We start from the raw sequence: 12,731 nt of genomic DNA, 5'->3' as shown, positions 1-12,731 counted from the left end.
TTTTCAATCCAAAAGATTCCTATAATTTACATGATGAGCAAATCAAATGTTTTTATTATGTTTTTTACGAACATACATCATTTTTTAGGTCGAGTGATATAAATAAAAAATATTGAGAAAAATATATTTTTTAATACCTAAAATATGTATCTTAAAAAGTCTCTCAAGTGCTCTCTGGCGCCCACAATTTAAAAGTTCTGTCATATGAAGTCGTTGCAATAAACTTCTGATCAGGAGACACGTCGACAGACATGACCTTTCCATCGTGACCCGGTAGCATCTTGAGAGGCTGCCACGTCTTATTGGACCAAATTTTGGCTGTGTTATCATAAGATGCAGTGATCAAGTATTGCCCTTCTATCCTCTGATATTTCACATCGGACAGCAAATTGGTGTGCGCCGGTATTGTATATATGCAGCTTCTCTTTCGCAAGTCCCATATTTTGCAGGCGTTATCCTCGCTCGCTGTGGCTATATGAAAACCGTTCGGTGAAAAATCAATGCCGAAGATGGATTTTAGATGACCCTCCATAAACATTATGCATCTACCGGTACGCAAGTCCCACACTCTGCCGAAAGAGTCGTGGCCGCCTGTCGCGCAAACGCTTCCGTCACACTGAAAACTGAATAAACACGTCAATATAATACAATAAAAACAGACTAATATGCAGTAATCATCAATGAGGAAATGTACCTGATGCAGTGACAGGCTCTAGCGTGACCCTCTTGATGAAGCACTTCTGCTTGCTGCTCTAAATCCCACAATCGCCAAGACGCATCGTAACAACACGTGCCGAGGAATCGTCCAGATGGATGAAAAGCTATCCTCGAGACTCTGTGCGGTTCATGCCCTTCTACTTCCGCTAATGGTTCGGTACCGGTGCCGCCGCTCCAGAGTTTCACGGTACCTATTACAGTGCATTCATTTTGGTAAAATAATATCTTGTAATTTTATATATGATTTATATAATAAATCGTACCATCTGATGCGCAAGATGCCATCACACAAGTATGCTCTGCATTATCATCTATCACATCTTCGGTTATCGTAGCTTTTGGGTGAAAAACAATACAGCCAACATTACAACCGTGTCCGTTTAAAGTGCGCAACAAAGTACAGTCGGGTACAGACCATAATTTGCATAAGCCTGACCATGAAGCCGTAGCAAGAATCTTTGAATTAGGGCTGAACTGGCAAAAGGAAATTGGCCTTGTATCTCCGATTTGGGAACAATAAATGCTTAACGCTTGCAGCTTCTTCAGAAGTTCTTGTCTTTTCGCTGTACGAGCTGCGGCTGGTAATTGTAGATCTTGCCTTGCCTTATCCAGCCGTGCCTTTGCTCTAGGCAATGAATATGCTGTAAACATGTATAATAATGTTCACAATTGCAACAAAAATAAGTAAAAATAAATGTTTCAATGTTTCTTAAAATAAAATCATATAATTAAGATTTACTTGCTATCCATGATCTAGCAATTTGCAATGATTCTGGGCCTTCGTGATACCAAGTTGTCTCTGTATCCTTTTCAATGATATGAGACGGTTTCTCTTCTTCCTCGTGCTTCTTTTTAATAGCATCCTCACCGACACTAGCGAACAATTCTCTTAATCTCGTTCTTCTATCTGCAGGACCTTCCCCGAATAGACAAATTGGTTCACCCAACTGTCTTAAGTGCTTCTTTACTTCCAAGTCATCTGTAGAAACATTAATTTGTCTGGCCTTCTTCCTACGTTCAAATTCTTCCAATAACGCCTGACGATCTTTAGACATTTCATCTTCGAGCTCCATATACTCATTAGAAATGTGTACATTCCCCGTTGATATGGAAGCATTGGTAACATCATTCGTATTTGTGACATCTTTTTCTTCATCTGTGGCTTCAACAGTAGCTGCGAGCCGTACACGTTCTGCTTCCTCCAAAGAGCCATAGTGAACGGTTTTCTGTTTCTTCACGTAAATCAAATCCTCGTCGTCGGACATTTTATAAGGTTATGTGTAATCTACAATACTATCGTTTAGTATTAATATATTGCACAGTTTATTATAAAAATAAAATTGAGATTTTAATTCTATAAGTAATGATCTATCAAGAAAAATGAAAAAGCTAATAATATTGTTACAAAATACACAGAAACCATAATAAACATAACCTAGAAACATAACCTGGAATGGAATACTTTACTGAGATTGTTGATGATACTTACATTATATGTTCTTCAATTTTAATCACTAATATTGAATATTTACAATACTTATATATACTTCATATGTAAAAAAGTTTTATAACAGGCATTTCTTTGAACCATTTACGCACACAGCATTCGCAATCTCACGCTTTTCACATACCGCACTTAGCTACTGCTTAGTTACTTTGAATTAACACGATCGATTTACACCCGAATATATATAAGACTTTTATATTTAAAAAATATTACGAACAAAATAATGGCTAGAATGTAATAAAAATCTACGTATATTATTAAAATTATTTTTTCAAGATATTAAAATTTTATATAAATTAAATATTTTATTAAAATTTTATATAAATTAAATAAAACATAATTAATGTTTAAAATCAGTAATATCGACGTTTATTATCCTCGTTAAATATTATAGATATTTAATTAATGACACTAATGTCTAAATTATATAAAACATCAAGATAAATCTAATATATTTAAAGGAAACTTTCTAAAAATACTTATAAGTTGTATAGTATTCATACTTTGTAACTTTCTCGTGAAGTTTATATAAAAAATGTTTACAATATATTCTTATGCTTGTTTATATTTCTTAAAATTCATCAAAATTATGTAAGTATAATAAACTTGTATACTCTATTGATTTCGAACATTAAGTTTGCAGTAAAACAGACTGTTTTATTATATGACATTTTATTTCAATGTTATATCATAATAAAATAATTTCAATAACATACTTCTATTATTCTAACTATTTTGTTCACGATCTTTTTCATAAAGTTAGAAAGTGCTAGTTTTGTATTAAAATTTATATAATAATTATATAATAATTTTAATTCATTAGCATAATTATCAGAACATTAGTTCTTTATATATTCTTAATATATTAAAGGGAAAAATTAATACTTATACGATACAAGAGTATCAAACGTTATAAATATTGGTGGCCCTGAAAAGGGCCGTTTTTTTGTAGTAATTTACTTCGAGCTAGTGTATTTGGTGACCGCCTTTGTTCCTTCACTGACAGCGTGCTTCGCCAATTCGCCGGGCAGAAGGAGCCTCACAGCAGTCTGAATCTCCCGAGATGTAATCGTGGAGCGTTTGTTGTAATGAGCCAATCGTGACGCTTCCGCCGCAATGCGCTCAAAAACATCATTAACAAAACTGTTCATGATGCTCATAGCCTTACTGGAGATTCCAGTGTCAGGGTGAACTTGCTTCAACACCTTGTAGATGTAGATCGCATAACTTTCCTTCCTCTTCCTTTTCTTCTTCTTATCGGTTTTGCTGATGTTCTTCTGGGCCTTTCCGGCCTTTTTCACCGCCTTACCGCTAGCCTTAGGTGGCATGGTAAATTTTTCGCAAAAAGTATTCTTACGTCGAACAGCACAGTAGCAGCTTCGAAGATCGAATGAGATGCCTACCTATCGCACGTTTATATATACTCTTCCAGCGGTAGCAACAGCGCACCAATCATAAGCGAGCAGCACCAACTCCTGCTTGCAATGCCATTGGTCGATATTCCATTAAGAATTCTAATGCATCTATGTGGATATAAAATTTCTTTTTTAGCAATTTTTATAAGTGAATCATCGTAGAATCATGAATTCCATTTTTGTTTATTAATATATTATATTTACGTTAATGTACGGATTAAATTCTATAGATATCAAATAATGATTATACATTTTTCAGGAGATATTTTATAAGAACAAATATTAGCAGCACAATTACGCACACAATCAATGTCACTATCAAATCTAAACAACAATATTACTTTTACAATCTATCGTATAAGAGGATTTGTTACATCGTTTCAAGAAAAAATCGGTAGAAAGATAAGATTTATATGCATGGATATATAGCAATAAATTATACTTTCTTATAGTGTATATTGAATTTAGACATATTTTTTTATATTCTATATTTTTTTCTCTGTAAATAAATATGCATATAAAAATATATAAGGCTCTGATGATTCAATAATCGAATTAAAGAATAAAAGGGGAAAAAGTCATGGCAAAATGTTAGTATTAAAAAGGCTTAATATTTACAAATTCCAAAATGTTTATTGATGTGTAAATACGTATATTTTTTATATTTACTATTGTTTGAAAACAATATTCACATAATATTCCATCAATTGAGCAAATAACGCTGACGTAGACTCATGCAAGACGAGCGTTCTGATTGGCTGGCGGAGTCGTGGTGGGGAGAAACCAAGTCGAATGGTATAAATAGAGAGGCTCGGAGAACGGTGGCCATCATTCGATCTGCTCTCGTCTCAGAGGATAGATACTATTACTAAAAGCTCAAGATGACTGGTCGCGGTAAGGGAGGAAAGGGATTGGGAAAAGGAGGAGCGAAGCGTCATAGGAAGGTTCTTCGTGATAACATCCAGGGTATCACCAAGCCGGCCATTCGTCGTTTGGCACGACGTGGCGGTGTCAAGCGTATATCTGGCTTGATCTATGAAGAAACTCGCGGTGTGCTGAAAGTGTTCCTTGAAAACGTCATTCGTGATGCTGTCACCTACACTGAACACGCAAAGAGGAAGACCGTCACTGCCATGGACGTCGTATACGCCCTGAAACGTCAAGGCAGAACTCTGTACGGCTTTGGTGGATAAGCGAAGAATAGTGGAGTTCCACAAATCAAATCGGCCCTTTTCAGGGCCACAAATATTTTAAACATGGACAATTTTTCTTCGCTGTACAAATGTTACTCTATATAATATAACAAAATGATAAGATTTTATAACAATACTTTTTCATCATATTCTATTATACTAATTTCATATAAAATATTTATAATTCATTTTACTGAACCTATTTGTGCAATCACATTTATTTCAATATGCAATGGATCAGTTTTAACTAAATGAGAAATAAAATCAATTTTAATACTACAATCATAATTTCTTTTAGCTACTTCGCACTTTGTTATTTAGAATAATGCACACAAGAGTTTGCAAACCTTGCCTCTTTGTTCATTTTAAGTAATTTATCAGTTATTACCAAATAAATAGTTATATATTTTGTATGTATTTACAAAACTTCAACTTTGTTATATAGATGAAATATTGCAATTAATGATATTACAGGTATGTACATAAAACCGAAACATGAAATCTACACTAAATCTATCTGAAATATTTAGAATCATGTAGTTAAAAGATCAAGATTTTTCAGTGCATTTTGAGGTTATAGAGGTTAGGCACGAGACCGTGTGACTATACAGATAAAACAGTCGATACTGATGTGAGACGATATATTTGATTTATTCTATAAATAGCGATGTCATTATTCATATTATTATTACTATTCACACACAACAACGTCCCACGTACAACAGAAAATATTAATAGAAATAAATATTAGAAATTTCAAAATAAGTAAATGTAATAGATTAACATATGTTATAAATTAAGAATAATTAATCTATTTCGTTCTCTTGTTTGACCTAAAATAATTCCAAAAATTGCTCTTCCTAATATTTAATATTTATATTCTATTCTTAATATTTTCTCTATTGTGCCAAGGAGCCTAAGATGCGGAATTTTTATTAAATACAATTAAAATTTATTACTATGATCGTCATATGATGTGATATTTGCATCACATTAATGTTATTATTCAGAAATTAAATATATTAATGTAAAAATGTTTTTCTATTATTTCTTAAATACATAATCATTTATTTGGCAAACTATTAGATGACATGAGGAACGAAAATTAAGTCAATGTTGAAAAGAAATTTAATCAAAACTTATATAAATTTACATAATTTACTAGACAATAAAGACCAGTTTTATCTTAAGCTAGTTATTTAAAAAAGAATTTTATACCAATATCATAAGTGTATATATGCAATACATTTTATACACATCAATATAAGCTGCTTGATCAGATGGTTTGATTTTAAAACATTAACGTTCAGAGTATTATAGCCTAAGACAAAATTTAACATTAGGTCTGTTCTTTTTAGCTGAACTGGCTGCACTAGTTCAGAGTTTCTTTTTCTCTCATCATTGGAAAGAGAAAGATAAACTCTGAACTAGTGCAGCCAGTTCTGCTAAAAGAAACGGACTTATTGCTGACAGTTAACATGTTAAAAACAGAAAATAACTTGTATTTAATTTCAGTCTTATCTTTGAGTATATGCCATCTAAATAATGTTACATCATTTTATAGATATATTTAAAGAATTAATTTCAGATCTCTTTCGACAGATTTAAATTTATAAATAGAATATATATTTTATTAAAAGTTCAAATACACAATTCTGTCGATGTATATATACATATGACGTATTTATGCTATAAATGTAAAAATTATATTTAAAAGCGTAATACAAATTTTAATTAAAATTTAAAACTTTAGTTGACAATCCAAGTTATTTAATATGATAGTTTTAAAGCATATAATAATAAATAAATTAGTCTTAAATATACAAATGTTTAAGCGAATTTGAGATAATCCTTTGAAATGGGATTGGGGCCCTGAAAAGGGCCGGTTATTAAAATCTTTCGATCTAAGCGCGTTCTCCACGAATGCGGCGTGCCAGTTGGATGTCCTTAGGCATAATAGTAACTCGCTTGGCGTGAATGGCGCAAAGATTGGTATCTTCAAAAAGACCAACGAGGTATGCCTCGCTAGCTTCTTGCAACGCCATAACAGCTGAGCTTTGGAAACGAAGATCGGTTTTGAAATCCTGAGCGATCTCACGAACGAGACGCTGGAACGGCAGTTTACGGATCAGCAATTCAGTACTCTTCTGGTAGCGACGGATCTCACGAAGAGCGACTGTTCCGGGCCTATAACGATGAGGCTTCTTGACTCCTCCAGTAGCAGGCGCACTCTTACGCGCTGCTTTGGTGGCGAGCTGTTTTCGAGGAGCCTTGCCTCCGGTGGACTTGCGAGCAGTCTGCTTAGTACGAGCCATCTCTTCTTTCCGAACAACAGAGCGTCACGATGCAACAGTCTGAACGAAAGTGTGGGGACTGTGTCCGCAGCTGTCATTTTAAAGGGTTTCGGAGACTCGAGCTGCAAGAACTCGATGATGATTGGTCAAAGCACCGATGGTGGGGATAACCAACGCGGCACTCTACAGTGAACTCGGCGAAGCAGCTGTTTCCATGCGCGCGTGAGATGCGATGTAACGTACGTTCTCACGCGCTTTCACCGATCGAATGCCTACTTTTGTCATATGTTATATTACGCGGATATATTAGAAACACCATACAGTTAAAAAAAAAGACTGATGTTTACTACATGTGTGTACTACAAAGATGCAAAAGAACATGAAAAACTGCATGTATAGCATTTAAAGGAAGAAGTTCATATATATATTTATATCCCGTTTATATGTATCTTTTGAATTAAAAATTTAACCAATATGGTTATTCTACTCCTCCGAACAAATATTAAAATGTCTAAGATTTAATGAGAAATAATTGAGAGATTTCAACTTAAATATTTTTATTTATTCTAACATCAAGTTATTCGATCAATAAAATAAGTTTTATTTAATAATATTAAGAATTTCGATTAGTAAAATTTTTATTTGAATTTATTTGAATTTTAAGAATAAAGCTGAATACTTGCATTTTACGCGTAATTCAAATTTAAAGTTTTGAAAATAATAAAATAAAATAATGTATTTGCTCACACTTACATATAGAGATTAATTTTGTAATGTTATAAATATATTTGCATAATTTTCAATTCATGAAAATGTTAATTTTTAAGCTAATAGATATATAAATCAGATGTTAGAATCAGGAAATAGGAACACATTTATTATCATGTATCATATATGTAAAATGCGGAGTATGAGTATGAATATAAAATTACATTTTCTAATAATTCTGTACGCTGTAAAATATTTTATCCAATACAGATTTATAAAAAAATGTGTAATTATTGATATGATTTTAGCTTTTTTAGTATTCATACTTTAATTATATAATTTTTGCACATTTATGGAATTATTCGCAGAATAGCAAAATATTATGCGTCTGCAATTAAATTTAAAAATATTCATCAAGAATTTACTTTTCTTAATTTAATCGATAAAATAATAAGGCAGAGTAGTAACACTGCTATGTTTCACGAAATCAAATACCGATCAATCAATCGTACTATTAGTATAATACATAAAAGTGTAGGTTTTTCAAAACATTATAAAAAACTTAAATCATGGCTATTAAAAACGTATTAACTCATGATTTTTTGAAACTTTACGTTATCTAAAAATCAATATTAGGCGTCAATCATTATTATGCATGTTTGCTCAAGAAATTATGAGATTATTTTAGTTGTACGTATTAACCTACTAAAAGAAAATCAATGTACTGCAGCTTTTGATACTAGGTATTTTATTTTTTGCGATTAAATTATCCTATATATGTGTAATCCACATATTTTCCTCCATCGCATGTATCTATTTTTACATACGGAAAATATGAAACATTAATTTAGTTTGCAAATGTCACGCCCAACAATTATACGACTTCTATTAAGTTTCGTCAAAAATACCAACGTGTGAAAAATACCCACGCATTTAATAATAATAATAAAGAAAATGATATGCCTACTTTTATACATTTTTATATTATTAATATTAAGTACAAAAATAATTATAAATGCATATTAATATTTTAACGTTGAGAATGAGATCAAATAGGAGTGACACAGAAATCTCATTGTCTTTAAAATTGTATTAACAGTTCGTGAAAAATAAAGAAAAAACGCATTTAGATTTCAACCAAATGCGGAATAAAGAAGACTAGAACGTGCAATAGTGAAATAAGATAGCGTCGAATTAGATAGAGATTTTGACATTTGTTTAAGACAAGTTATTCAATCATTTAACTATGAGTAAAATTAAAATTTATATTAATTACTCATAAAGATATATAAATTATATACATTTAAGGTCAATTGTGCGACTATGAGGCTTCCGTCAGTTTTAAGCATAGACAGCATATTATAAGAAGTATGAGTTATTTCTACTTAGAGTAATTAAATTTTCATTAAAAAATCAACGGAAGGATATTTTGGAATGTACGAAAATATTCGTAACATTAATTTAAAATTATTTATCCAAATATGGTATTACAATGGAACTTAAACGAGCTATAGATAAGAGTCTTCATAACCTCGGCCGGACACAAATTTAACGTTATATTCTATAGTTTTAATTGGTGGCAGACTTTATAGAGGAACATGAATTTGATTACAGCATTGATTGCAGCTTCAAAGTGCAAAATATTTCACGTTATTTAAAAATTTAATAACTTTTACGTTACTAGTTTACGGTTCGTAATTTACATCTTCTCGCTCACGCAGTTCGGCGAAGAGAAGTGAATTCTAGCGTTAAATTCGATTCTAGATCCGTGAATATAAAAAAAATGACTATTATGTTAGTACATCGTTCACCAAATGTTATTTTTCATTAATGTAAATCTCTATATGTCATTTCACTATGTTGTCATGTGGTTCATTATAACAGTAACGTTTGGCTGCACGGAAGCAATCGCGGTATCTTACAGTAAGCCGCTTCGCGCATATACGGTTTTTTCCAAGCAATTTCTCTGATTATCCATATAATATTGCAACCTAATTATACCCACACTTCTCCCGGTCGATAATGGCATTTTGCACTATTCCGTAAAATTGTCTGCAAATGTACTTTGTAATCGGTATTCACATTCTCTTGCACTAACGCTTGTATTCGACCACTCCCGAAACTTGGAATATTCAGCGTGAAATCGGCGCCTCGTTCGGAACAAACACTTGCGATCAGTTAGCTCAGCTATCACGACGTTTCGTGAACCGCATAAACGTATTGTGCATTAATAATTACATTGTTTATTAACTAATTTCTCGGATTGAATCGGCTCTCGCGAATGAAATGGGTGCGCGCGTCGCACGGAACCGTAAAAAATTGGACATATATCGGGCGGAGGCGCGTTGCAATGTGTATTAAACGAAACTAGCTACTTGCTTCTACGATCCTGAATGCTGACCGAACGACCTTTATTGTGCAAAATATTGTTTAAACAACGAACAATTGCCGGCCGCTCTTTCATTCCCGATGGCATGATACCTGCAACATTGGGAGGGCCTCTCTCCATGGTCCGCGCTCACACTACGAGTAGCGCGTACCCGGTTCATTCTTGAAAAGCGTCATCTGTGAGCGTTTAGAACGAACGAAAGCTTATATTTGTACTTCGTCTTCAAACGTCGCATTTTCGCGTATCATGGAGGATAAGAACGCATCTAACAATAACGCAGCTGCGGAAAACGCAGCCGCCGCTTCACCAGCGAAGAAGGCTGCGAAGTCCAAAGCGAAGGCTCAGCGTCCGAAGTCGACACATCCGTCAACCGCGGAGATGGTTAAGACTGCCATCAAGGAGCTGAAGGATCGCAAAGGCTCTTCGGTGCAGGCTATCAAGAAATACATAGCATCGACTTACAAGGTCGATGGTGAAAAATTCGCTCCGTTCATTAAGAGATACTTGAAGGCAGCAGTCACATCTGGCGCAGTGGTACAAACCAAAGGAAAAGGCGCATCAGGCTCATTCAAGCTCCCAACCACCAAGCCTACTCGTACCAAGAGTAGCAAGACGAAACGAGTTGTGAAGAAACCAGAAACCGTCAAGAAGACAGCTGAAAAGAAAACTGTAAAGAAGGCACCTGCACCGAAGAAGACGGAGGCCAAGAAAGCGCCAGAAAAGAAACCAGCTCCGAAGAAGGCAGCTGCCAAAACAGCAGCAGCGAAGAAGGTTGAAGCTGCAGCTAAGCAAAAAGCTGTTGCTCAAACGAAAAATCTATCTAAAACCAAAAAAGCTACTAAAGCTCCGGCTGCTAAAACAAAAACCCCCAAGCCGAAATCTACTAAGACAGCGGCTGCTAAGACTGCCAAGGCAAAGAAATAATTTTCTGACACTGACACTGACTCTGCTTCTGATATAAACTGGCCCTTTTCAGGGCCCCATGTCATTTACACGTTGGGGCAATATCTTATTGCAATATATTTTTTACAAACTTTCCTATTTCAGAATAATTAAACAAAAATTTAAATCTAAGTTTTTATTAAGTATTAAAAATGAAATTTTTCAAGTATATATATATGACAAATATTACAAATTATTTACGCATTTTGGAAGAACTAAAATTGCATTAACCATATAATCAATTTTGTTCGTACAGTTAAATTAAAAGAAAAAAATTGTCATATTGTAAACTAATTTTATCAATCAGTTCTTTGTTTCGCTTGTTTATAAAGCATAGAATTCCATTCGCAGTAACAAGAGCAACTAGTGATAAGAAACCGGAACCGCCCTCGATAAATTACATGTATTAAGTAAGTACCTATTGCTTATTGCTAGAGTATTTCAAATATTAAATGTGCTAGTCGTTGAAAATACAAGTCATATTATACATGAATATCAAAATTTCAAAGTATTCAAGGTTGCAAATAATACACACATCCAAATGCTTATTCATTATTCGAAAGACGTCGTTTGTAATAATGAGATATTTAACATTCACGTCTCTGCATATCTGTTTATGAATATAAAGTATCACGAACGGGGTGATTTATAATTTTATAGGGTTACATTGTTATTTTACCGTGCCAGATACGATGCACAGATCCACAAATATTTGTATAACGGCAAGAATAAAAATATTGCTACAAGCAAGGAAAGTAACAAACGTGTCATGTAGCACGTAATTCAATATCTTCGAGAAAGTGTAGTAACAAATAGCTCCTCGAAATTCATTCTTCCAAAGCTTTTCAAAGATTGGAACGTGATAAAATTTTTAAGTAGAATATTTTTTTAATGAGCTAGATTAAGGTCAAAAGGTCTGAATAATTGTGGAAACGTTTACGTCATTCTTATATTCGTGTTAACTGCTGTTTTCTTCCTTATGGTGTCGAAGATCGAACTTGTATTGTACGTTCTAAAAACATATCAATGGAGAAATCATCTGATCAACGTTTAAAACCTCTGACATTAGCATCGTTGGTCAGTTAATTTAAAAGTTAAAATCTTGATTAATTATTCACCGGTCTTTTCCATGCATTATCTGCGATAAATGCAAAAAATTTAAACCTAACCTACGTTGTTGCAACTGGATCGAATGTAGCTTATGTTAGTATGTCGCTCGTTAGTATTTCTTCTCCCTTCGTTATGTAACAGTTATAAAAAATTTAAATTGCTTTTCAGTAAATTTGGAACGTACTAGCGTGATATGAAATTAAATATCTTGGAATTGGAATAATTCTTGGATATCTTTGATATTTAATTTATATCTAAAATTGATATACATATATCTATGAGGTTTATTATTACAAATAAAGAATATAAAGTAAATGTACAAAAAATAAGAAAAATATTTAATAATATTTCGGTGTGGATAAATATAAATAATTCCAAGTTTTATAGTACAAACAATTATTGAATTTTAAATGTTAAATTTATGATTTATCGTAACAGATAAAGTACAAATATTAT

The 12,731-nt window shown here is 33.0% G+C and overlaps 5 protein-coding genes across 6 annotated transcripts; 2 read left to right on the top strand and 3 right to left on the bottom strand.

The window, feature by feature from the left end:
• Positions 1 to 22: 22 nt before the first annotated feature.
• U4-U6-60K (U4-U6 small nuclear riboprotein factor 60K) lies at positions 23 to 2,385 on the bottom strand. 2 transcript variants are annotated; one of them, XM_067355694.1, is made up of 5 exons: positions 2,207 to 2,385; positions 1,457 to 2,002; positions 981 to 1,358; positions 695 to 908; positions 23 to 623 (listed from the first exon to the last, which is right to left on the bottom strand). In XM_067355694.1, exons 2-5 carry the CDS (start codon positions 1,980 to 1,982, stop codon positions 164 to 166), a joined length of 1,578 nt encoding a protein of 525 aa, XP_067211795.1. In that variant the 5' UTR covers positions 1,983 to 2,002; positions 2,207 to 2,385; the 3' UTR covers positions 23 to 163. The 2 variants fall into 2 exon arrangements, with proteins under 2 accessions (XP_067211795.1, XP_012227550.1); XM_012372127.2 differs by having other exon boundaries at positions 1,457 to 2,010; positions 2,207 to 2,384.
• Positions 2,386 to 3,151: 766 nt separating this feature from the next.
• LOC105675206 (histone H2B) lies at positions 3,152 to 3,631 on the bottom strand. Its single transcript, XM_012372186.2, has one exon. It carries the CDS (start codon positions 3,550 to 3,552, stop codon positions 3,181 to 3,183), a length of 372 nt encoding a protein of 123 aa, XP_012227609.1. The 5' UTR covers positions 3,553 to 3,631; the 3' UTR covers positions 3,152 to 3,180.
• An 813-nt stretch (positions 3,632 to 4,444) lies between these two features.
• Positions 4,445 to 4,885, top strand: LOC105675207 (histone H4). The gene has a single exon (XM_012372187.2). It carries the CDS (start codon positions 4,521 to 4,523, stop codon positions 4,830 to 4,832), a length of 312 nt encoding a protein of 103 aa, XP_012227610.1. The 5' UTR covers positions 4,445 to 4,520; the 3' UTR covers positions 4,833 to 4,885.
• A 1,820-nt stretch (positions 4,886 to 6,705) lies between these two features.
• LOC105675208 (histone H3) lies at positions 6,706 to 7,231 on the bottom strand. Its single transcript, XM_012372188.2, has one exon. The coding sequence runs from the start codon at positions 7,145 to 7,147 to the stop codon at positions 6,737 to 6,739; it is 411 nt and encodes a 136-aa protein (XP_012227611.1). The 5' UTR covers positions 7,148 to 7,231; the 3' UTR covers positions 6,706 to 6,736.
• Positions 7,232 to 10,368: 3,137 nt separating this feature from the next.
• On the top strand, positions 10,369 to 11,204 carry LOC105675089 (histone H1E-like). The gene has a single exon (XM_012371892.2). The coding sequence runs from the start codon at positions 10,470 to 10,472 to the stop codon at positions 11,145 to 11,147; it is 678 nt and encodes a 225-aa protein (XP_012227315.1). The 5' UTR covers positions 10,369 to 10,469; the 3' UTR covers positions 11,148 to 11,204.
• Positions 11,205 to 12,731: the final 1,527 nt, after the last annotated feature.

The sequence above is a fragment of the Linepithema humile genome, chromosome 5 (assembly GCF_040581485.1).
Source record: "Linepithema humile isolate Giens D197 chromosome 5, Lhum_UNIL_v1.0, whole genome shotgun sequence".
Lineage (NCBI taxonomy): Eukaryota > Metazoa > Arthropoda > Insecta > Hymenoptera > Formicidae > Linepithema > Linepithema humile.
The sequence above is the reverse complement of the archived record's forward strand: the minus strand, read 5'-3'. Positions and strand labels throughout refer to the sequence as shown.